Below are 27,482 nucleotides of genomic sequence, written 5' to 3'. Positions count from 1 at the left end.
CCCATCACTTTAAAAAGAACTGCATACAGAAATACAAACACAAGCCAGTAAAATGTCATAAAGTGAAGCTATTGGTCTGTTTTGCATATTAGTCAATTTAAAAGATAAGATAAATGTTAAATAGAAAGATATTCACTTTCAATTCAAACTCTTATCTTTAGGCAGATGATAACTTAAACCTAAAACCATCCTGTTGATTCCTCCATCTCTTTCATGTGGTTTGAAACGGAAACTCTCTTTAGTAATCCACTTTAGTGTTTAATTAATGTCATCGTTAACTGTTCTAACATTATGACTAACCGAATTAATACTATTCAACTTCATTTATCTATATGGACTTAAAGAATAAACTGTCAGTCTCTTCTTCATTATTCAAAAGTTATGAAGTCTGACTCCCTCAGAGTTAACAGGGAAAAATTATGATTACTATCAATCTCTTCATTTGCTTTTCTGTGGGCACATTCTTTTATTTAGACATAAGAATTCGACCACTTCAAACCAAATATAATTCCCAACTTTTGCATTTACTGTCTCATACTATCACTACCACATAAACTTATCCTGCTATCAATTGAAAACGACATTATGGATTACTACTAGGTATTACCCTAAAATGCTACCTACTGCTATTGCAAGAGACAGTTTATTCATTTAGGCACAGAATCTTAGTACTTAATACATCTGCAGAGACCAGCTGCATTATATGCTTTGAAGACCCTGTATCTCTCTAGTGACTTTCATGCTGTTTCCAATGAACCATTTTCATGATCTAATGAATTATTGCTTGCTCCTGAAGGTGTCAGCATTGTTAACTGTCACAATGCTAATGCTGTTGTTAAACCCTCAATTCCTTAGTCTGGAAAATTAACAGTATTACAACACCATTGCCTATTCTAGGAAGGAAAGCTTTAAGATTCCCTTTGAGTTCAATTCTTCAGACAATTATACATTTTTTAACATACACTGTACTCAGTTAGATTGATGCTACCCAGTAAATCATGACTCATTGCCAAAAATAACTATTATTTAATGACCACTATACAGAAGTAAGGCAGTAGCTAGAATCAAATAGGGATTCTTAGAGGCTGGGAAATTCTGTTCTGCCTGGCTTTGTAAATAGTTTGTGACAACTGGTATCTGTGTAAACGGATTTGATGGTCCCCTGGGGGGTCAATACTGTTTACAGAGCTGTTTCTTCAGAGTGGTTGAGCTAGAATTGTCTCTAGGGTTCCTACTGGGGTTACTCAGAATGGCAACATCCCAGCTACCTGAGAGCTCAGGGACAGGAAAGAAGAAGAGGGGATAGAAGTATTAGTGGCAAATACATTCAAATACATGGATCGCCTGCCTCTTAAGATGAAGATGCTACTTAGTGCATTTATATCTAAAATGAACATAGTAAAGGCAATTTGTTAATGTGTTCTCTGATACTTGATAACACAACTTCACCACTTCTGTAAATTCTGTCTTTTGGGGGGTGAGAAAAGAAGGTTATACCTTAGCATCTGATTTTATAAACATAAAAGGAACCAAATCTCATGCTTAACACTTCTTTCCTTCCTATATGGTCCATCGCCATATTACATAAAAACATCAAAATATCAAGACTTCCTTTTGCTATTAGACTGCAAATTTGATGTGATGATAGAATTTCTATAGTAGTTCTACATGAGGCAGAATGGCATGAACCCAGGGGGCGGAGCTTGCAGTGAGGGGAGATTGTGCCACTTGACTCCAGCCTGGGCAACAGAGCGAGACTCCATCTCAAAACAAAACAAAATAAAAACAAAAACAAACAAACAACAAAAAAAGATGTCTTTTTACAATGAGTAAAAACTTTTTTTTAAAATGAACATTAGTTTTGAAATAATCAGAACAATGTCCACTAGTGATTGCTCCCAATGACTTCTACCAATTCCTTAAGTAATTTAAACATAGTAAATACTCTCTTTCTCTCAGTGTGTACAAATAATATTTATTTCCATTACTAAATATTTCCAACTATGTTTCCCTTTTCTGTGAAATAGAGGGTTAGCTTTTCCACACAGATGCATATTATATGTGCTCCCCCACAACATCTAGGCAACACAGATGCATATTATATGTGTTTTTCCCCATACATAACATTATCATAAACTTCTGTAACATTACAGTAGATTTGCCTAATATGTGTGTACAAGATAAAAGTTTAGACCATCCAACTGGACTAATCACTACACCACTGATACATTTAGACCTTCCAAGCAGAACCACAGTCAGTGCATGGATTCTGAAGACGACTACAAGGTTTGAATTCTGGCTCCACAATATAGCTGTACAACCTTCAGCAAAATATTTAAACTTTCATCAATTTCCCTAGCAGTAAAGAGTACAAATGATAGCATCCACCTCAAAAAAATATTAAGAGAATTAAACTAAGTTACACAAACCTTTTAGAAAAGTGTTGGCATAAAATATACAATAAATATTAGTGACTATTATCTTTAGAATCTGCTTTGCTAAAAGCTACTTTCTCTATTTTGATTTCTCCTACCTTTCTGTGAGATAACATCACGATCTTGGGACAATATTCAAACTTACAATTCAAATTTATATCTTTAATTTCTCTCAAATATTAAGAAAAGCAAGAAAGGTATCTATTTTCCTAGTTATTATTCTAGTTTTCATATTTTAAATTTTCTCAATTTCCTGAACAAATTTATTTGATGATCAATAGTCAGCATATAGTTGCACAGCTAAAATCAGTACAGCTGACCTAATCAACCAAGTTGTTATCTAAACATTTACTTTTTCTTTCAGGAAATGTTAGCAACTATGGGGAAAAATCTCTCAGAAATACTAATAATGTATCTAATACCTTCTCTTTTTTACTTTTTCTCTTTTCTTTGGGCCCAAATAATGTTATCCTGTAAACAACTGTATATAATTCTTTTAAAATATCAGAAGACATGGAAATGAAAAATAAATAGAATGCCACCTAATTCAATGACAAACATAAACACAAAGATGGTTTATGGTTAAAGTTTTAAGATGGTTAAAGTTTTAAGATGGTTAAAACTTGTGATTAATACATAATGGTTTAATAAAGTTTGTATCAGATTATAAAACTAATACATTACAGAAGTAATAACAACTTTGAAATTTAGAAATCTTGACATTCAGGAAAGATTCTGAGAGAAAATTCACTGTCAAAGAAAGAAAATTAACAGCAAATTCAACCCCATGGCAGGAAAACAAGAAATTTAAATGACATACTTCTATAACATAATTTGATCATTCAGTATATTGGCATGTGATATTAATTACAATCAGGATCACAGCCGGTAGATCACAGGCTCCTATCTTCCTGAGAATCTAATTTTGGAGTCACAGGAAATTAGGTAACTTAGCTTAAAAAATGGAAACTTTTTACATGAATATCGTATACCAGCTCTCTCAGGGCTCTTTAAATTTGTATTTTGGCTTCAACAGTCATAAAATAAAGCCATAATTTTACTTTCATTGGTCTACACAATTAATACCCTCTATCTGTGCTTTAAACAAACTTGCCAACATACTTTTAGATTGTTTCTATACACAGCATAAATGAAATTATAAGAGAATCTTTCATCTGTTTTTCAGTATCATCACTAAGTTAATTACCAACCACAACTATGTAATTATTCTTCTATAATGTGTTCAACCACATTACATTAGCAACTATGTCCAACCACATTATAGGAGGATAGTTACACAGATGTGGTTTCTACAGTTCATGGCCTTCTCATTTATGTGTGTTTCCCTTTCTAGACTGTAAGCTCCCTAATATACTCATCTTCCTAAAACATACTGGAACAAAACAGTGAATATATTAGGTCTTTCATTCGATGAAATGAAATGAATCAATGAAAGGAGATACTAAATTAGGTTTCCTTTTTTTTTTTTTTTTTTTTTTGAGATGAGATCCCACTATGTTGCCCAGACTGGTCTCCAACTCCTGAGCTCAAGCAATCCTCCCACCTCAGCCTCCCAAAGTGCTGGGGTTACAGGTGTGAGCTAATGCATCTGGGCCAGAAATACTGAAGCTAAAGAATATATGGAGAGCAAATAAGCATTGAAAATGAGTACTTTATTCAACACTTATTAAGTACCAACACAGTGCCAGGTGCTGTGTGGGATGTAAAGGTAAATTAAAAACTCTATCTGCTCTCAGGGGAAATGACAAAGAACGAGGGAGGCAGATGATATGAATAACTCTTGTAAACAAGTAAAGAAAAGGTTGGTGGCAGAATGTGGGTAGTCCCAGTGATATGTTCAATCATATAGATCAGCACTATCCAAAAGATATATTGTTCAAATTGCTTATACAATTTTTAATTTTCTAATAAGCATATCAAATAATAAGTAATATTATATTTCTCAAATATGACCATTTTAACATGTAATATTAAAAAATTGCTTTGAGAAATTTTACATTCTTTTTTGTACTATAATTACATCAAATCTCAGTTTGGACTAGCCAGATTTTAAGTGCTCAATAGCCACATGGTGCCCATAGCTACCATAGTGGAAAGCGCAGACAGTAATTTTTTATTTTATTTTTTTCAAGACAAGGTCTCACTCTGTCACCCAGACTAGAGTGAGGTGGCACCATCATGGCTCACTACAGCCTCAACCTCCCAGGCTCAAGTGATCCTCTAGCCTCAGCCTCCAGAGTAGCTACGATCACAGGCACGTGCCACCACACCTGGCTAATTTGTTTTTATTATTTGTAGAGACAAGGTCTCCCTATGCTGCCCAGGCTGGTCTCGAACTCCTGGGCTCAGATGATCTCAGGTTGATCCCATCTCAGCCTCCCAAAGTGCTGGGATTATAGGTGTGAGCCACTGTCCTCAGTGCATATGTAATTCTTAATAAGGTATATTGTATACATACTGAGGAGAAGTCAAAAAGATATTGAATGGTGAAGGCTACGTGTAGCTATAAGATACTGAAATAAGATTTTACTAAGGTTGAAAAATCAGGAAATCACTAAATCTGTCAATATCACATAATTCATTCATTTGGACATTAGAGTTGGACATACAAAATAAACTGCATTCTTTATACTCCTACACATGGTTATATTTAGATAAACACACATGCCAAAAAGAAGTGGTGAGATTATTTTCCCTTATATACAACAATTCAATGACTTGACGTACCATGTTTCAAACTATCTATTGGCTATATATGAAAATTCTTTTACTAAAATTTTATTCTTTTTTTTTTTCAGATGAAACAGCTATTTAAAGCTGTGACACTACATCAATTTTTTTTAAGTTTTGTTTGTTTCACCAAGTCTGAAATGGGGAATGAATCAATATTCATTCTATCAAGGAAAAGTTCCAATTTCTATGTATGAACTCTTTAAAGTACATAAGTATTTTGTGAAATTCTATCATATGTTTAAGCTTTTAAATTTCCACATCCTTCACCACATGAAGGCAATGAGGACAATATAATAGTGTAATATCCTACAGCTTAGGCTATATAACTTATAAATCACATAAATTAAGGGTTTGTACAACTTCTATTGCAAATATTAAAAACACTGCAAATATTATTTAGGCTGAAATTATTGTGAAAACTATCCTAAAATTCGATTAACTAACATAACTCTTTTTTGTTGTTGTTGTTCCCCAGTGATATGAGCTATTTGGCTATTTGTAATATATGTGTAACCTTTTCAGCCTTTCTCAAATTTTCTTATTATTAGAATAATGTGTATAAGTTAATTAAAAACATGAGTGAACTGGGAAAGTCTTAAATTTCTACAACTGCGATAAAATAGGTTTAATAATTATGTATTTTTTGTTTGTTAAGAATGAAGACATACCAATTGTGAATTCAACAATTTCATAAATAATTTATAAAAGATAAATTTTCCAATAATAAACATAAAGATGAAAAAACAAACTTTCTTTATATGTGCCACTCATTTTGTTTAAGAATATATTTAGATTTGGAAAACAAAATAGAAGAATCACCAGTCAGATACTAAGTGGGAATCACTGAAACACAATGTTAGTTCTAATGGATGGATGATTGTGTTTGGTCTTTTGAAACTTTGAAGTATAGGTAAGTCTTGATCACACAAATTAATAAATCCTAAAGCTGGAGTTAACAATAACCATTACACCCAAATTCTGCAGCTTAGCCCAGCCAATTTTTCAAAAGGTCAGGTTGTGAACTGGAGAAGATCAGGGAGGTCCACCGCATAGCTTTGTTGCCAGGCATCTCTCGTCTGGATTGTTGCAGGCATTTATTAGTATTCGTCAGCAGACTCAACAAAGCAAACAAGAAATTCAAGCACGAATAATAAAATGAAATGCTGCTATATAACCCTTTGTCATTCAGCAAATATGGGACTTTTTAGCTACATTGTTCCTAAACCTGGGTTACTACTTTAATTTTTCTCCACAGCGCTGACTGAATGAGTATGCATGTGTGTTAAATGCAGAGCTCCCCTAACAACTGCAGGACTGCCATTTAATCTGTTGGTAGATGGACCATTTCCTGTGGGAACCCTAGCTATGATTTCCAGATCCACCAAATAAATCTCAGATTAAGATTCCAAATGAAACCTGCCTTTGGCAGATAAAAAATGTCAAGATGGATATAAACAGTAAAATTATAAATTATCTAGGTGTTGCATGACAAACCAATGCTCAATTTTTTTTTGTTGACATGTGCCCAGATATCAAAACTATATGAGACATTCATCAAATGTCACACTTTTATAATATTGGAGGCATCATTAAAACTGTTTGACTAAGGACCTCAAAGTGTTTAAGCAGTAGCTCAAAAGTATATTTGTGCAAAGTAGAAGAATAAATTTACATATCAGCAGCAGCTCATAAGGGATGGGTAAATATTCTGTTTATCTCTCATTGTAATTCAGGTTACTTTAAATACAAGGTTTTAGGAAATCATTATACTCTATATGGCATCATTACATAACTTTCTATGCAAATGATATATTTTATTCAAATTCCCCACTTGTTTCTCTCACACACACACACACACACACACACACACAAAACAAAACCAAAAAACCCAAAAAACAAAAAGAAAAACATAAAAGGAAAAGGTAAGACTGCTAGTTCATTAATCAACTGTAACTGCTAAACTAGTGCCTTGTTAGTTACACTACAGCATAATCAGCCCCTTGTTAGAGTTAGCATTTTAAACTTTTCAAAAAAGCATTAAGTACTTGAAACAAAAAAATTAAGCCTCAGAAAAGTAAATTTGTTTTTTGGTAATGTGTTCGTTTCAAATGACTTGGGGGAAGGGCAGAGACTTTTTTTAAAAAGATAATAAAAGGTCAACACAGAACATCATGGAAAGCAAAAGTCCTATTAAAAATGCAGAGGAAGTCTCTGATGCTAGTTTCTACTGCATTCTCAAGAGATCAAAGACAGCTTTTTTAATGAAAAAAATTTTCTGTCATTCTTCTTACCTGGACTAGTGCAGCCTTGTCCCAATCTTTAACTCTATACTGGTTGATTATGAAATATAAGAAGGAAGTTTTCCAAAAGGAAACAGGCTTGCTGAACTGTAATCATTACTTTTTTTAACTGTAAACTCTTAAAAACAATTGAGTAAAACAGCTTCAGTGACTCCAAATTTTGTAACATTTGGTTTTTTGATAAACATTTAAAAATCATCTGATCTACTTACAATAGAAATTCTTTCAAATTATAACTTCTTTCCACTTTCATAATAATTAATAGAAAGGACACAGAATATCCATACTCCATATTCCCAATCTTAGGGTTTGGACATAGGCCTGAAAAACCTTAAGGACTACATATTTGTTCTGTCTTCCCTTATCATATTTCTTTCTTCCAAAACTTGTTGTTGGTTCAAGGAAACTAATGCTAAATGAACCATACCTACCCTAATCTGCTAGGGATTAATACTAATCCGAAAATCTGGAATTTTCTGGAGTGGAGAGAACATTAAATAAAGAAAGAACTAATGGTATCTTGTGCTTGAATGTGATTATATTTCTATATTAAAACTGTTCAAATCAATGAATAGTGTTTGTTAACTGTATAAATTTTAGTGTATCAAATTATCTTGGTACAGACAGCAAAACTGTATTTAAAAGGAGCATTTAATTGTTAATTTTTAAAATACTGAGTAGCAAAAACATTGTTTCTACACAAGTATAATTTTATCAATACAAATACATCAGTTTGTACTGTTCAAACATCAGCATCCTAATATTATAATACTAAATGGTTGTATGTAAAAACTAGAATCTGTCAAAAAATAAACATAGAAGTTCAAACACAAATTTTTTACATAATTACTTTTTAGTTTGCATCTTTTCAAAAACAATTTTACCATATGGCAAAGTATTATCTATTTCATCCAAAAGCTACAAATAAGAATATTTTTAATTCAATCATTTACACTATAATCTACTTAATTTCAAAATTTTGAAGCCTGACTTGCTCTAAGTTTGCTTTTTCATGTTCCCTGAAATAAGCAGAACACAAAGAAAAACTGTATCTGAAATTTTCCCAAAAAGATAATAACGTCCTACATGACAGGTTGTTTTAATTCGAATAAAACCAAAACACTAAAAGTTGGAGTATTTGGTGAACTCCTCCAAAAGATGTTTATTCTACTACTACAAATGTATTTACAACCAAACAGTAGTAAGTAAATGTACACTAAAATATATAATTTTATCACTTAAGAAACTTTTTAAAAATGTATTTAAAATACCTTTAAGTCCAGGAAGTCACATCAGTCCTACCCTACAGCCAACCCGGAACAACCCTCTAAAGGGCCTTCAATTCAGTCTACATACCAATGTATATTGATCCAGTTCTCCTAAATCAACAAAATGCCAATGCACACTCAGATCTTTATATTAATCGTACCACAGAGGCCACACAGTCATCTGAAATATGACAAGCTGAAATTCTCATGTGCAGAAAATTAAAGATTCAGGAATATTACATTAAGGTGCATGCTGTAAATATGTGTTACAAGAGGTGTTATGGCATGAAAGGCCATAACCAGAAATAAATAAGGATTTTTAGCAAAGATTTGTTCAGAATCTTAAGGATGGAGAATTTAAAACAAAGCAAAAATCTTTTGACAAAATCAAGTCATTGTTTTCTATTTCAAAGAAAAAAAATCTTGTTTTCATGACCACAAATAAATGTAAAAGAATCTGCATATTAAAAGTAGTTTGTATTTCCTTAACCCAAAGAAATAAAGTCACAAGTTCTACAAAGAGGATCACACCAACAGAATAGAAACGTGGGAGAAAAGGTCTTACTAAAAGAGAAATTTGCCACTTTTCATGCTCATTCTTCCTAGAAACGATCATTTCTATAAAATGGAGGAACCAAAGATATAAGAATTCTGCATGAAGAGTACAGTATGAACTGATTTAAAACACTATAAATTTTGTAAAAACAGAAAGAAAAAGAGAAAGAAATAAAGAGAAAGAAGAAATCCTTTTAGCTCACAAACTTTTCCCCTATTAAGAATTTATTGATTAGCTCACTGGTTGTAACAAATGTACAACTGTGATAGAGAATTGGCAGAGAGGGAGGCTGGATGTTTGTGGGGGTAGGGGATGTATGGGAACACCCTGTACTTTCAACTCAATTTTACTGTAAATCTAAAACTATTCTGAAAGATAAAGTATTTTTTAAACTGCCAAAATATAATTTAAAAAATAATTTGTGGCATAAACTCGCCAACATGAAGTATTCATATTAGAAATTATGAATCTTAAAAGGGTTCACAACAAATGTCATAACCAGTTAGAAAACTAAGTTGCCCTTGTAAACATTTTTTTGTTTTTTCATTCCATTTTTCTACTCAGTCCAAGAGTATTAACAGAATCATTCATATCAAGCTTAAAATATAAAAAATTTCAGAATTGTATTTAATAAATTTATTTATATTAAAGGAAATTTTTTAAAGTAAAAGACTATAACTTCAATCATTCTTCTAAGAGTAGCCTCAGCATCTCCTCAGGAAATGAATCAATCCTTGCTGGCCAGCTGCCAGTATTCCTAAAACCACTCTCTCAAATATTCTAGATGGTCATGTGTGAGAAGCTACTAGCACTCTATTAAGCTAGGTCCTATGGAGATAAGTAGTAAATTTAATCAGACCTCAGACATGTTCTTCTTTTAACCCCCAATGGCACATGGAAAATTTTTAAAATGCAATCTTAAATCCACACTTGCCAAAAGGAAAAGGCACATGAAAATACTCTGTGATGCCACTAATCTGGAGATTTTTATTGCAACTGGAATTTCAATACAGACAAAAATAGATTTTATTCTAAATGAGTATTATTAATTATATATTATAGTCTATCAAATATACTAACTATAAGCATACCATTTTGAAAAATTAAAGTTCCAGTGATATTCTGAACATTGTATTAGAAGAAAACAGATTTTTTATAATACTATAACAATCATTTCAAATACTGTTATTAAGGATTCTTAATACTTTCGAAACTCAATAGAATGTACCTTCCACAGCTAGAAGGAATAAGAAAGACAATCACCACGGTTTACTTAAAAGTCCTCTAAATTTGTCAACCACCTTTTATTTTTATTTGTATTTACCATCTGTAACCTACCACCATCACATTGGTGGAAATAATTGCTCTGGTAAGTGAAATACAGATTAAATAAATTCATTTCCTGCTTCAGGCACTGTAGTAGGGATTTTACATGTAACATTCCTAATCTTCGCAATGGTCCTAAATAGATTATCTATCTATTTCGTATAAAAGAAAATTCAAGCTTACAAAGATTTATGAAACTTGTACCCAAATCCAAGTAGGTAGTAAGTGAAAGATGTAAAAATTGAAACTTATGTTTAGCTCCAAATCTGTGTTCTTTCCACCATAACACTTTACTGACATTATTAAATGTATTGGTTTTCCAACACAATCTTCTTTCTGCTTTAAAATATAGGCAATAAGCTAAAACAACTAATTACGTATCTTCTTCATGAAAAATATACCATTACTTACTAGAAAGCCAATTATTAAATAAAATTTAAGTCCTGTAATTTAATACAGAATGATTAGTGATTTAGACATTTTCAAAACCTTTAATTTCAAGGAGTATATAATCATAATGTCTAGGAAATAGCTTTTTTTTCTACCAGCTTATCTTGCTGGTAGCAATGAATGTCCAGTTTAAGCAATTTTTCATTTCCTTCTTCTCTGCCTTAAACATAAAATAGTTTACAAAAGTGATATGTGATTCTACAATCATATTTTAGTCATAATGATCAACAACATTTAAAAGCATCAATGATGTTTTCCTACAGTGGTTCTTCAGTGTCTACACTTACAATTTGTTTGCAAATCATGCAATAGTTTTAGTTATAATTCAATTACAGAATTGCAGACGGATAAAAGGTAAAAAAGAACATGTACTTTGTGAACAGAGAGAAAGATAAATGAATCAATAATACAAGAGGTTGATGGTGGCACACAGGTTCAAAATGCCAAGGACAAATAAACATTATTCTGACTAAACAATAAACTAACCACTTGCAAGTTACCTGTCATTAAGTTTCATTTATTTTAAAAAATATTTGTGTTACTGTGTCTTATAGAAAAACTGTAAGAATCATGGATACAAATGATACTTGCTAGTTCAATTCTAAAATAAAGAAGATGACAACTTTTTTAACTTAAATTCAGTAAGACAAAAAATTTTTAAATATTTATTAGCATCCAATAAATTTAAAAATGTAAGAATTCTATTTACACAGCAGTTCTAGAAGTGTTTTTTCACCTTATTTCAAATAAGCACAATGATTCCTGACTTAGAATCATCATTTTTTAAGCTCAAAGATTAATTAAAATATGTAATCTAAATCTAAATTTAGATAATACATAAGTAAAAATAACTACTTTGTGTGTAAAACATATATTACATATGATGATTCCCCCAAATAATAATCCTAAAAACAATACTGAACAAAGTCATTAAATTGAAAGGTTTTGGTCAAAAGCTTCTTCAAGGTATAATTCTCATCATTTCTTACCTTAAATTGGTAAAATATACATATATATATATTTAAAATACAGTAGATTTAATATTTAATTTTGGTAGGCACAGTAACCTTTTGTAACCTTTCTTAGGGAACACTGACCCCTAAAGGTTCTAAATTTAAATAAGTTTCACAATTTTCTAAATTTAACTGGTATCCAGACCTCATTTTTACCTACATAATTGCAAGTATGTATACTTAGGGCAGACATATTTACCTGTAAATAATATGTAAACTGTTTGCAAAGAATTGCTGTATGCTATAAAATAACTAGACCATGTATCTGCTAATAAAAATCCCAACATTAATTTAAGAAATGATCAGGAATTTATAACAGTATTCCAAATAATTATTCATATGAGATTTATGATCCCTATGTCTTTTTTCTTACAGTTATGTATATAAGTAAATACAAAACAGGGCTAAACAACCAATAATATAACAACAACTCATTATTTCAGAGGGTATAAACTCCTTTGATTATGACATTTCATTTTTTTCTTTTTTTTTTTCAAAAGAGAACCCTTAAATAGAAGTTTTCACAAAAAGGCAAACACCACTTACCCCTTAAAAGGCCTGAAGATGGTAATACATTTTTTGCTGGGAATATATGTTTATTCACACACACATTGTTTTTATCAACTTACAAACTATATTCATTCAGGATTGTTTTTTCAACTACTTAAAAGAAATGTGGGGGCTGGATACAGTTGTTTTTGCCTGTCATCCCAGTGCTTTGGGAATCTGAGGCAGGAGAACTGCTCGAGGCTAGGAGTTTGGGACCAGCCTGGACAACATAGTGAGACCCCCTACCTCTACAAACCATTAAAAAAAAAAAATTAGCCAGGTGCAGTGACTCATGCCTGTAGTCCAAGCTACTCAGAAGGCTGAGGAAGGAGGACTGCTTGAGCCCAAGAATTCAAGGTTACAGGTTACAGTGGGCCATGATCATACCACTGCATTCCAGCAAGGATGACAGAGTGAGACTGTTTTTAAAAAAAAAAAAAAAAAGAACATGGGTTTATTTTGTAGATGTCATCACCCAGCCCACCTACCAACCTCAGCTTTCCATTTTCCAAAATGTCTACAATGACAAAAACAAAGAAAAACATAAACGGTTATATATGTTACATTATCAATCTTATCAGTTCTTTGACTTAAAATATTTCAGAAGTGTTTCTACAGTAAAGCTAGGAAAAGAATGGCCACTTCAGCACTCTTTATAATGAAATTTGTAAGATGAAATAAAGCCATATCTGTGTAATACAAGCTTCAATTAACTCAATTTTTTTAAATTAGTAAAATTATACTAAATAAAATAACTATTCAAAGGAACTGACTAGGAACATTTATGTAAGACAGCTTTGAAGTAATCTGTGATCTAAGATAAATCCCATGAACCCTGCCATCAGGGAGATGACGATGTGAGATTTTACTGTTTAAACATATCTGTTATCACAAGACTCAAAAGTTAAAATATTTATGTTTATTTCCTAATATTATTTATTTATTTATTGAGACAGAGTCTCCCTCTGTTGCCCAGGCTGCAGTGTGATGGCATGATCTCTGCTCACTTCAACCTCTGCCACTGGAGTTCAAGTGATTCTCCTGCCTCAGACTTCCAAGTAGCTGGGATTACAGGTGTGTGCCACCACACCCAGCTAAATTTTGTATTTTTAGTAAAGACAGGATTTTGCCATGTTGATCAGGCTGGTCTCGAACTCCTGATTTCAAGTGACCCACCTGCCTTGGCCTCCGATAGTGCTGGGATTACAGGCATAAGCCACCGCATCTGACCTTTTTCCTAATAATGTTTAGTAACAGATCCTTATAAATGGGAATGTCTTATTCCTCTTTCCAACGTCAAAAAGATGCCTGTAAAAATGTGGATTTTCTTAATATTGTATCAGTCATGTCTGCTGTAGTCTGTGCCTACTGTAAACTGTCTACGCATCTGTATCTTCAACCATAAAACTTTCCTTTTCGTAAGTATCCCAGAGCTTCATCAGTTCCTTCCTTGACACCCTTCCTGATTATTGGACATTTATCAGCAGTACTCTCTCTACAGTCTCTATCTCTTTAGATATATTAAAAATAACTCCTTTCACTCCTTAAAGATTGTTTGGTCTCTAATTTGAACATGACTCTTACAGCAATACGATGTGTGAATGAGAAACACAACAAATGCATCATTATTTGCTTTTTTCTTTTTACATAAATTGAGTAAAATGCTTTTGAGCTGTTAAGAGTATCTACTTACTTACTTACTCAAATAAATGAATAAACATAGCTATAACAAATTAGCTCCTAACTTCATACCAATACATTCTTATCCACAATTTGAATATAGAGAGCACACCAAAATTGTGTCATATAGTACATGCACTATTAACTTTGCATAAAAAACCTTTAACTATCTTACCCAGATATTATATATTATTGTTTTACATAGAATTAAATCAGCTGTCTGGATTCTAAACTCATAATAAGCAGCCTAGTGTGACAAATAAAAAGGGAAATTACTAATGGTGGGTACAAACAGCAGGAAAATTTGCAACAGTATAAATAACAAAAACAAAATGCAGAAATCAGAAAAAGGCACTCAGATCTTTCTATCCCTCAAAAGAATATATAATTGCTAACTTATTCAGTACAATGATTACAGAATGGTCCTCAAAAATGGACTTTAACCTTCAAAAAAGGATAAAAATGTGGCTGGACTATGCTGAACAGGAGCCCTGTTGGGGGAAGGGGAACCAAAAAAGGAAGAGATGCATACAGTGTTTTAATAAGAATCTTATTTTTTAAATTATAAGAGGAAATTTTAAAAGATGTACATAAAGTTTTAAGTTTTCAAATATATGTAATATCACATTCAGAAAGAATCATTTCCCAAGGATTCCAAATTTTCAACATTTTACTGTAATAGATCTTAAATATCTCTTGCCCCCTCCTTTATGTGTGCTGCTCTTATCTGTCTGTCTGTCCATCCATCTATCTACCCATCCACCTATCCATCTATCCATCCATCCATCCATCCATCCATTCATCCTTCCTTCCTGCCATTTGTTTTTCAGGCCATCTCTCAGTCTGTCTCTGTCTTCAGACTGTCTTTCAAATTGTATCTGTCTCTGACTGTTCTCTGCCTCTCAGGCTGTGTTCCTCCACATGTGCATACCTGTGAGTATCTTCTCTGTCTCATATATGTGTCTTAGTCTATTTTTCAGTATATGTGTCTTCTGATCTATGTCTTTCTACTCTGTCTGCATATATACATGTCTGTCCCTCATTCTCTCTAGTCTCTCTCCTTACTTTATGTATGTCTCTTTCTCTGGTAGACTTTTCTTTTTCATTCTGGCATTTTTCTCTCTCTTTGGGAGAAGATATATATATATATACGTATCTTGTCTCTTTCACTATATGTCTGAAAGAGACATATCTTGTCTCTTTCACTATATATGTCCCTTGTCTGTATGTACTTCTCTTTCTCTTTATCTGTCCTCATCTCATGCCTATGTCTCTATCACTCTCAGTGTGTCTCTTTTTTTCTCTCTCCCTCACTATACATCTGTCTCTTTCTCATCAAGTCTCTCTTACTGTGGTATTTCTCTTTCTCTATGAGTCTCTGTGTATGCTTCTCTTTCTGTGCACCTCCAGGTGTGTGTCTATGCCTCTATGTGTTTCCCTCTTCAAGTATCTTCCTTCCTGTGTCTCTTTCTCTGAGGATCTCCTTCTCTGTGTGTTTCTTTCTCTGAATGTGGCTCCGTCCATCTCTGTCACAGTCATTCTCTCAGTCTCCTCTGCCTCTTTGTATGGAGGCGTGTTTCTCTTTCCCGGTGTGTCTTTTTTTTTCTCCCTCTCTCAATGTCTTTTCTGTGTCTTCTTCTCTGTGTGCATGTGTGTGTCCCTTTCTCTCTGTGTGTATGTCTCTTTTCTCTGTGTGTCTTTCTTTCTATCTCTTTCATAATCCCTGGGTCTCTGTGTGCATGTTTTGTGTGTGTGTGTGTGCGCGCTTGTCTACTTCTGTCTAATATATTGGTTAGAACAAACACACTTCACTCAGTGCCTTGAACTAGCACAACACCTGGGGCTTGGTATTAATACCTTAAAAGTCCTTACCTTTTGACCAGTTCTCCATTTGTATTTCTGTTCTTGTTTGCTCTGGCAATGTCTCTGGTTTTTGCTCCAAGATTTGCAGCTAAAATAAAGTCAACTCTAGATAAATACACTGAAAACAATATATCAGAACACAACTAAACCTTACCTTTGTTTAACAGAGAATTTACAGAATAAATGGTTTTCTAAAACATTTATAATGGGACAATTAACTGAGAATTTCAACAGGCGAAATTAAATCTTTTTCTCAGAAAAAGGTTCTTTTCTTCACACTTATATTTTAGTATATACAGTTCAGGTTAAGCTTTTTAGACATTCATGCTGATTTGGGTAGAGAACCATTTAATTTATTTAACTGAAATATTCTCCAACTATAATTTTAAACATTTAAGAAAAATACATTTTTACTTTATTTGCCATAAATTTTATACCAAACATTTTAAATTTACTGATTTGAATTTACTGTGTATATATTCATATAGACTACTTTTACAAATTTTACTTACAAAAGAAATTCAAGAATACTACTCTAATTTTAAAAAACAAAGACCATCACTAACTTGTGGAATTACTGATACTCCTCTCTCTTATTTGTTTTCGTAGTAAACATGATAAAACACTATGCGAGTGTTTTGTTTTTTTTATGCTTTTAAGGAGAATAAAATTAGATTTACCTCACAGATAGAACCCTGCGTTCTTTAAAAAGTCCTCAAATAAAGCTGTAGTAAGCTTCTCCTTTTCCAATTTTCTCTAAATATGTTGATTTGGAGTTGGCAATCTTTTTCTAAGTTTCTCATTTACTTTTGGATTAGCTGAAAATATAGGAAGTTATTAATATCAAAGAAATATGTTCCAGTCAATGAAGCCATTTCCCTACATATTGCCCAAAAAGGTTAATAATAATTGCAGTATTTTAATAAGAGATTCATATACCAAGACATGTAGAAAATACAGTCTTTAATAACCTCTGGAGTATTTTAAAACATGTCTTATAGGCCTTAGTGTGCTTAGTAATATACTATTTAAAACCATAATTTTATCCCTCTGCAATATACAGTCACTCTTCCTCATCATTTACCCAGCTAATGAATGCCAGCAATTAGTAAAATGTAATCCCATTGCACAATCATTTTAATGCTTTTAGCACTCAGAAAAGTAAACACCAAATTAATACTGCTCAAGCCATATCAGATCCTAGTTGGAAGCAAGCAATTATAGTTCAGCTCCTCAGGTGTAATTAAATGATTGGAATGATTTAGTTCCATAAATGCAAGTTAATTCATAAGCAAGCAACAAATATACTGGGAGTAATTACAAGAAACATTGACAGTCTAAGCAGGGCAAATTCTTTTATAAGCCTGATGTAGTAAAATGCTGCCCTCTCCTGGGCATTTAAAGGAATAACTCAGAGTCAAACAAAAAAATTCCACAAAACCCAACTTTTAGAAAGCCTCTAGACAAAATAACCAATATATCAATTTGATTCCATGACTTATAACAAAAATCTAAATTAATACCTATATTATGATAATTTATGGACACTGAGATAACTAATGATTCGTCCAATAAAGCTCTGAGTCCCAAACTACATCTATTTTATATAGGCAATTTCTACACTTTTAATGAAATCAAATAATGCTTATGACAGACTGCAAGTGAAACTTCTAGTACCCAACCAGACTGCCAGTCAACACCTCTGTTCTCTCAACGGCAAAGTGTAACTTGACTGTTATGGATAATAACTAAACTATGCTTTTATATGTAGTAAAATATGCATGGAAAATGTAAAACAAAATATTCAATGCTATTGTGACCTTACATAATGATCTAAAACTAATTTTTTAATAAACTTCAATAATCCAAACAAAAGCCTGAGTACTCTTATAACTCTCATTATAGGCATATTTCAAAATGTAAAGAGTACCAAGTACTACACAAAAATGCATTCTGTTTGAGGTCATCCCCAACATTTCACCTTCTTAGGCTAAAATTCAGGACAAATGTACTTACATACTAACTACTCAAGTGGTCCATAACTTTTCAGACTAAACTTTCAGAAGCTTATTTATTATACTCTTAAGTTACGTTATAACCAATAAGCCTGTGTTAAATGTATGTATTAGTAGCCTTAAACCCAAACAGTATCATCCCATTGCCTTTCTGTAATTTGCACATGTTCTCTGACAAAATATTGCAATTAACACAATAAATGTTTACTTCTTCAAAAAATGCAAATGGTCCTTGGCAGAAGATAATGCTTAACACTACACCAGTATTTTTGGAGACAGAGAGACCAATAAATTAATGTTCTTTAAATTTGCTTTTAAGTGCATTAAAATAACCACATTCTAAGTCATAACCAGCACAAACTATAAAAATAAAAAAATCAAAATATTAAAAAGTCCTGTCACTAAGTTTAAAATGTACAGCACATTTGCTTTGCCCTTGATGTCACAGTCTTATTTTTCAATTCATATCTTGTACACTGTAAGTTAATTGCTTTTGGAAAGTACTTATTATTCATGTAAAAATTAATGTGCCAATGTGTTTAAATCCTCTTAAATGACCATTCATGCATCTTTCTTCTTTAAGTACCAATGAAATCTGTCAAAAGACATCAATGCAAAATGGTCTTAAAGGAAAGTTCTAATAGAGATTTTTTTTTCTGCTAACACAAGATTTCATATTCACCAACTTTACTTAAATTCCATTAATTTTTTAAGCTACTTTTAATAAATTCACCAAGTAAAATTTTTAGGCCTCATAGTCTGTCATTTGTGTTCCAGCTGACATTATGAATATTAATAACAGTGTTATCCTGATTAAATAGGCTTCATATGAAATCCCTGTGAATCCTATAGCTCAGACATCTCATTTTTCCAACTCTTTATGAATTTGGATTCAGACATTAAACTGGAAAAATCTTAAAAAACAGATTTAGTGACATATTTGCATATTCAGCAAAAATTAGATGTTTTAATGATTCAAACAATTAAAACATATCTACATATAATAGGAGAAGATTTCTGTAAACATGCAACATATTTATACTTCTATCTTTTTTAGGACAAAGGATTAAGACTAATAAAATACTACTTTCTGTCCTTACCTTAAAGATTTGATATCAAGAATTTGTTTTTGGTCAAAAATTATATATTCACATTAAAACTAGTGAGATGATTTTACAGTAGACAATCAGATAAATTGGGTTTCTTAATCCAAATGCTAACATTACTTTACAGACAAAATATAAAAATTACGTTATTACTAATCTACACCAGGTTCAAGAGGCAATGTAAAATCAATTTCCAGCTAAAGTTAGTTTATAAGTTGGATGGAAAAAATTACCTGTTTAAAAAAAAAAAAAACCTACTATAACCAACAGAAGATATATGAGCAGCTGTTAAATTAAAATATTCTCCATAATAAATTCCTAGCCTCATTCCTCCAAGTTATTTTTAATTCTGAAAAATTTTCAGTATATAAAAAAGGAAGTGGCCAGGCATGGTGGCTCACGCCTGTAATCCCAGCACTTTGGGAGGCCGAGGCGGACAGATCATGAGGTCAAGAGATCAAGACCGTCCTGGCCAACACGGTGAAACCCCATCTCTACAAAAAAAAAAATGAGCCCGGCTTGGCGGTGTGTGCCTCTAGTCCCAGCTACTCGGGAGGCTGAGGCAGGAGAATTGCTTGAACTCGGGAGATGGAGACTAAAGTGAACCAATGTTGTGCCACTGCACTCCAGCCTGGCGAGGCCCTGTCTTACCAAAAAAAAAAAAAAAAAAGGAAGTGAGTCTTATTATAAAGAAGAAAAGAAAAATAATTAATAATTAAGCAACCTGCATATCCTTCTCTCTCTCTAGGTACACAGGAATCTCAATATATCTGATAAAGTTTCCTACATGCACTCATCAAAAAAAGTAGGTTGAAAAAATTTAAACAAACATCCCTGCGCTCTCAAATGTGACTTGACTCTCCTATTTACTCAGCATTAAAACACTTCATGAAACAAAATTTGTTCTTTGACCAGTCTGAAATTTCTAATCTGCCTAAAAAAATTGTAAGTAATTCTGACATTTACCCTTTAAAATTAAATAATGCCTTTTTGACAGAGAAGCATTTAAAAATGGGATTTCATTCCCCAATGTAACAGTATCCAGGATTTTTAAAAACATTTTAAATAGGAGATGCTCTTCCTACCTTCCTCCACAAAAGCCACACTTTACCAAACGTTTTCAGCTGACTTTGGTTTATGCCACATTTTTCATATTTTCTTATCTTAATCACAAATTTGTGTAAATTGAATCCAAGTATCAAACTAGAGATCATTTACAATACTTCATTTTATCCAACTGTAATTTCAGAAAAACTCTGAATTTTGTATTTTCTAGCTTGAGAAATGCTGATAATTTCTGCATTAAAACAGTTTCATAAAAAGGAAAGCATGCTATTTCAGAGAGCCAAATATTTTATCACACAACACAATATAAGCACATGTCCTACTATTGGATTTTCATCTTATTATACAAAAGACTCAAACATTTATAGCCCCTGACACATTCTCTCCCTAAAAGAATCTCTTTCACCCAGTGTGCCTACTCCTTACGAAGCTCCAGACAACTCAAGTTCCTCAGAGCTATGAAAAGCAAGAAGAGGTTCAGGAAGAAAGGGTAAGGGATAATAGTGGCCCTGTACCACAGCTCTACAAATTTAAAAGGCATATATTTAAATTATTTGACCCCACAGTTCCATTACTAAAAATATTTACAAAAATATGTAAGATATATTTTTATGTACAAAGATATTCATTGAAGCAGTTTTTACTCATAAGAACAAAAATTCATGCTCCAGTCATGCTGGTCTTCTTTCTGTTCTTCGAACACACCAACCTTATTCTTACCTCAGAGCTTTTATCTTGCTATTATACTCTATGCTTAGAATTCTCTCTTCTAGATCTCTAAGCCATTTTTCTCATTATGCAGGCCTTGCTCAAAAGTCATCTCTTATAAAGGTTTTGCCTGGCCATCCCATCTAAAGTAGAAACTCTTTTCTCATCACATTACCTGCACTACTGCCTTCATGAAACTGATTTGTTTAGATTTTATTTCATTGTTTTTTGATATATCTCAGCAACTTACATGGAAACAGGGCCCTTGATTTTCTCCTCCATCTCTGCATCCTTAGAAGAGTATTTGGCATAAAATATGGACTCAGTAAACATTTGATGAACAGACAGGTGGATGGACAGACAGGTGGAGGGATATGACTAGCAGGAAACTAGAACATAAATGTCCATCAATAGAAAATTGGTATAAATAAAATGTGGCTCAACCATATGGAAAACCTATATGGTTTATACCACAAATGTAAGAGATCTATATATACTATGTGTATAGTATGAGTCAGACATTATTATAGGAGTTAGATATAAAATGGTGAATAAGACAAATAGATTTCCTATACAAATATATCCTTGGTCAAAACAATACAGGCACCAAGTATGGATAAATTAAAAACAGAAAAATTAAATTCACATATATATACATGCTTGAATAGGCACATTATTTTTTTACAGAAGTATACATAAGAAACCATTACCAGTGGTTAGTCTGAAGAAAGGGCCTACGAGTTGGGGTAGGGAGATAGAGAAAATTAGGGAAAGAAACATTTATATTTCATTTTATATTTATATGTATAATTTGATTTTTTAATTGGGTGCATGTATTACTTCTAATTTAATAATTAAATATTTATAATTAATATGGAATTTAATAGGAAACTTTGAAGGACATTACATTACCACTAAGAGGCCCAAAATGAATAGAAAGAAAGTGATCTTCATGACACCCTTGAAACTTTGAAAAAACTATTATTGCCTAATTAATCTTTTATAATTATACTTTGTTATGATTGATTGACTGCTTGCTTGCTGCCGTGTTTGCTTGGATTAACTGGACTAAAAAGTTCAAAATAAACTAATACATATGGCAAGAATTTCTTGAAATAGAGAAATTCAAAATGTAAGAAAGAGTTTCTGAGAACTAAACAAATATTTCTAAAAACCACATTTCTTAGTTCAATTAGGGACTATTTACAATTGTCTCAGAATTCAGGTGTCTAAATTCAGGAGTCTAAAGTTTAAAAAATTTATAATGAAAATAAATTGCTTTATATTATTACATTTTATGTCTATCACAGATAGTTCCCCTTTGTTTATGCTTTAGCAGTCAAAAAATTACCATCAAAAAAGACTCATTACATCCCATCATTGAAGGTCAATGTAATGGTTTCCGTCCGCTTCCCCATCCCACCCCCTCACCATCCCCCCGCACCCATAATAGAGACGAGTTCTCACTATCTTGCCCAGGTGGTCTCAAACTTCTGGACTCAAGAGATCCTCCCACCTCGGCCTCCCAAAGTGCTGGGATTATAGTCATAAGGCACTGAACCTAGCCTAATTTTATGTGTCAACCTGACTAGGCCATGGGCTGGCCAGATATTTACAAGCATTATTCTAGGTGTATCTGTGAGGTTGTTTCTGGATGCGATTAACATTTGAATCATTGTACTGGGTAAAGTGGACTGCCCTCCCTAATGTAGGTGGACCATTTAATCAGTCAAGGTCCTGAATAGAACAAAAAGGCTGACCTCTAGAAAGCAAGAGGGATCTATCTCCTCTTGCCTTACTGCCTTCAGCTGGGACACCAGTCCTTTCCTGCCTTCAGACTATGAAATATTCACTCTTTTGGGGCTCAGCCTGGCTAGTCATTAAACTGGAAATATACCATCGGCTCTCCTAGACCTCAGGCCTTCAAACTGGCACTGGAATTGCGCTGCTGGGTCTCCAGGGTCACCAGCTTTCTGACTGCAGATCCTGGGACACAGGTCAATTCCTTATAATAAACCTGTGTGTGTGTGTATGTGTGTGTGTCACCCACTGGTAGTTTCTCTAAAAAGTAACCATAAAAGGACATCAAATTAAGAGGAAATTAATACTTGGTGCTTCAAATATATGGCTTCCACATTTTCAAAATTTGGAGGGTAAGACAATATACTATTTTGAATACAGCAGTAGTCTTTAGTGCCAGCTGCAAATGACACTTTGAGAATGAATATGGCACTGCAAAGCCTACTGATAAAAAGCAAAATTTTAAAACCAATATTTTCAGAGGGTAATCACATACCAGGATTTTCTAAAATATCCTGAAACGTTTTGCCCTACGCAAAACTAAACTAAATCACTTAATCTAGCACAGAACAGAATATAAAAACAAAGTCAGATTATAGAATAGTTTCTCCAGGGAACAAATAGCCTGTTTGCTTAAGATCCTTGTGGGTGCCAAGTTCTGACGCAATGATATACTCCTTCATACAAAGGTTTACATTTCCATACAGCCAACTGAAGTTCCTGGCAAATTAAAGGTGAAAACATATTAGAGCAAGCTAAACGGATGTATAATGACAACTGTTATAAAGCAGCCACGTGAAATCAAACAAAAGAATAGCTATCAGAAAATGTCTTTCAGAAATAAAGTAAAAATAATCATTTAGGTCTTTAATTCATCATATATTATAACGCTTACTAACAGATTTTTCTCAAATTGAACAAAAGCCATTTAGTGATTTTCCATATTTTCTGTAGTTTTACAATAAATACTGACAAAGAAGACCTTAACAAACAGAGGCATATACAGAAGAATAAATATATTCTAATAACAAGTTATAGTTTGAGTTTTAAACATGTAATGACAATTTTATAATTGAGCCATAATTGCATACTACACTCCAGCCTGCGCGACAGAGTAAGACATGTCTCAAAGAAACACCAAAAAACACAATATTTTATCTATGTAATTTGCTAAAATTATTCTAGCTAATCAATCCCAAAGGACAGTGCTACATGCAACCTACGTACTTCATTTTTAAAAATTTTAATATTAAAGTCAGCTTACAGGTTATAGAATACAATTACTAGAAATGAAGATTTTAAAGACAGTAAAATAAATTAGACTTATAGTTCTAATTTCTTGTTCATTACCAAGTATGTCACAGCCTCCTCCATTCATTTTTCTGAGAAACTACAAAAGCTCATTTAATTTCTTGAGTAATTCTTAATAAATGTTTTCATTAATGAAAAGCATGTAGTAAGAATATGATTCCAAAACAGATGTTCCATAACATGGGATAAAAATGCATTGTGAAAAGAAAAAACATAAGAAGTTGAACTATATATGCAAATTTCCTTGAAGAAACAATTAGTTTTATTCTTCCTGCAATTTCAAATTATAATTTCAGCTATAAATTATATGTAAGTGTTATACTCTTTTTTTTAACCACATTATAATTTCTTAGGATCCAGAAATACATGTTCAACTACAAATTTGTTTCCAAACATACATTTTTAAAAAGCTATCTCAAAATGACAAATCAACTAAGCTAAAAATATTAGCGATAAAATTAATACTAATACAGTTGCACAGTGTTCTGTCCAAGTATTAAGTAAATTAAGCAGGCCGGGTGTGGTGGCTCATGCCTGTAATCCCAGCACTTTGGGAGGCTGAGGCAGGCAGATGACGAGGTCAGGAGATCAAGACCATCCTGGCTAACAAGGTGAAACCCCGTCTCTACTAAAAATATAAAAAATTAGCTGGGCGTGGTGGTGGGTGCCTATAGTCCCAGATGCTCATGAGGCAGGAGAACGGCATGAACCCAGGAGGCGAAGTTTGCAGTGAGCTGAGTGCCACTGCACTCCAGCCTGGGCGACAGAGCCAGACTCCATCTCAAAAAAAAAAAAAAATTAAGCAATGTATGCTACTTTTAAAAGACTTTCAAAAAGACACCTTTTTTTTTTTTTTTTTTTTTGAGACTGGGTCTCATTCTGTTGCCCAGGCTGCAGAGCAGTGATGTGATCTTGGCTTACCGCAACCTCCAGCTCCCACGCTCAAGCAATCCTCCTGCCTTGGCCTCCCGAGTAGCTGGACCACTGGTACAAGTCACCACACCCATCTATTTTTTTTTTTTTTTTTTTTTGGTAGAGGTGGGGTTTCGTCATGTTGCCCAGACTGGTCTTGAACTCCTAGGCTCAAGCGATCACCAGTCTCTGCCTCCCAAAGTGTTGGGATTACAGGTGTGAGCCACTGCACCCAGCCCAGAATAGTACTTCTTTCAAGAAGGTTTCATTTCTATGATGTGGTGATTTATATAACATGATCATGATTACTACTTGCAAAATGGCTGTATGAGTAACCTGGCATTTTATATTATTAATTCTTTAAGAAAAATCTTTTCTTAAATTCAAATAAAATGAAGGGAAACCAAAACTGAATATTTATCCTGTAATAAGTATTAAAACTATTACAAAAAGACAAACATTATATGCCTCCTGAGGGAAGTTTGTATCACTAATAAGTATTATCCTGGGGTTAGAATGGGAGATGGGGGAAAAACAGCAGGATTCACAGGACAGGTAAAATATGGGATATATATGAAACAAGATTAACCAACACAAATCATGAAGGATAATTGTCAAACCTGGGTAATACATACATAGGCATTTGTGATTCTGTTTCTCTACTTTTGTGTATGTTTGCAATCGTTTATAACAAACAGTTAAAACATATATTGCAAAACAAAAGAGAACATACAGCATTTACTTTCTTGCAAAATTCACTGAATAATTATTTCACAGAAGGGAGAAGATAGTGTTTGCCTGTAAGTCTCAGCTGCTTAGGAGACCAAGGAAGGAGGATCACTTGAGTCCAAGAGTTTAAGGTTACAACGAGCTATGATTGCGCTATTGTACTCCAGCGTGGGTGACAGACTGAGACTCTCTCTCTAAGAGAAGAAAAAAATTTCAAAATTTCAAAGACAAAAGCAAGCTCAAAAGAAAGGGAAATGTTCACATACCAAAACAAACCATAACAGGCAGTGAGTAGGACTTAACCAAGCAGTCCACGAGAATATTGAGACCAAACTGGCTCAAGGGTTAGAGTTCAACCATACAGATTCTCTCCTTCCTTAAATAGCAATCACATATCTCTGAGTACCTGCACAGTGTCTTAACCAGACACAAACCACCCACCAAGTTGGGTGCAAAAGTTAACTACTTAAGATCAAAACTTCAAGGTGGCACAATCACTTAAGGCCAGAAGTTCAAGACTAGCCTGAGCAACACAAGACCCAGCCTCCACAAACAACAATAAAACTTTTTAAAACAAAGTCAAAGTGGGAAGATGTTAGTAAAATAGTAGACTAGAAAAATGTATGCTCTTGTTATCCCAGAGAGAATTTTTTAAAAAACCAAAGCAGAAACGGTCTGAACCAACTTTGCTGGAGCTATAGAAAACAAAGGTTTACAGCAACCAAAAAAATGCCAAATCAAGAAAAAGGCATCTTCAAAATGATAGCACAGTATTATATGGCTTTATTCACTTGCTCTTCCCCCATCCCCCACCCGGTGCAGTGGGAGTCCTGTACTTGAAACAGTTCCTCCCTTTAACTAGAGGGAGCAGAGAAGACCTCACAGACAAATTGTTGTGCATGTCTGTGCAGACCTGTCTAGGGGATATTGAAGGACTGACACAAGGCACTCCTCTGTTTCTTCTAGCTCAGAACTCAGGTAAGAAAAGTGGCAGGTACTGCTTGTACAGGCTGCAAAGTGACAACAGGTCCACAGAGACCCAGGCCAAGAAATGACTGGGGGAAACATATGACAGACCATCTATGACCTGAAAGAGAAGCTGCGGCAAGACTTTCTGGGAAATTAACACAAGACCACATGACAAGCAGCCAAGTATACTGGGGAATCTAGAAAGCCAACACATGGCCAGGCAAGAGGCATGCCCAGAAAAGACCTGAGATCTTAAAATTTCACCTCAGGCTGATCCCCTGGATCAGATTAAATCTAAGGGGTAAAGGAGTGTCCCAGCACATAAGCAATTTGCAAAGACTCAAAGAGGCCCTGGCATTCCAGGAAAACTCTATAAAAACACCAGCTGAACATAAGCTAAAGGAACAGCTGTCAATGATCACACACAACAAGGAACAGTGTGTGCAAATAATTTGGAGGCCAGGTGCGGTAGCTCACTCTGTGATCCGAGAGCACTTTGGGAGGCCAAGGCAGATGGATCACCTGAGGTCAGAAGTTCAAGACCAGCCTGGCCAACACAGTGAAACCCCGTCTCTACTAAAAATACAAAAAATTAGCCAAGCGTGGTGGGGTATGCCTGTAGTCCCAGCTACTCAGGAGGCTGAGGCAGGAGAATCGCTTGAACCCAGGAGGC

At 33.6% G+C, this 27,482-nt stretch overlaps 1 protein-coding gene across 2 annotated transcripts in view; it reads right to left on the bottom strand.

Moving 5' to 3' along the window:
- MIPOL1 (mirror-image polydactyly 1) overlaps positions 1 to 27,482 on the bottom strand; it is a 365,273-nt gene that overhangs the window by 297,458 nt on the left and 40,333 nt on the right. For both annotated transcript variants that reach the window (XM_011926108.1, XM_011926116.1), the window contains exons 2-3: positions 16,875 to 17,012; positions 16,204 to 16,282 (exon numbers count right to left, since the gene is read on the bottom strand). In XM_011926108.1, the coding sequence (XP_011781498.1) occupies positions 16,204 to 16,222 (19 nt within the window). In that variant the 5' untranslated portion in view covers positions 16,223 to 16,282; positions 16,875 to 17,012. The remainder of the gene's footprint in view (positions 1 to 16,203; positions 16,283 to 16,874; positions 17,013 to 27,482) is intronic.

Source organism: Colobus angolensis, unplaced genomic scaffold (genome assembly GCF_000951035.1).
Source record: "Colobus angolensis palliatus isolate OR3802 unplaced genomic scaffold, Cang.pa_1.0 Scaffold119, whole genome shotgun sequence".
NCBI lineage: Eukaryota > Metazoa > Chordata > Mammalia > Primates > Cercopithecidae > Colobus > Colobus angolensis.
This window is presented reverse-complemented; position numbering and strand designations above follow the sequence as displayed.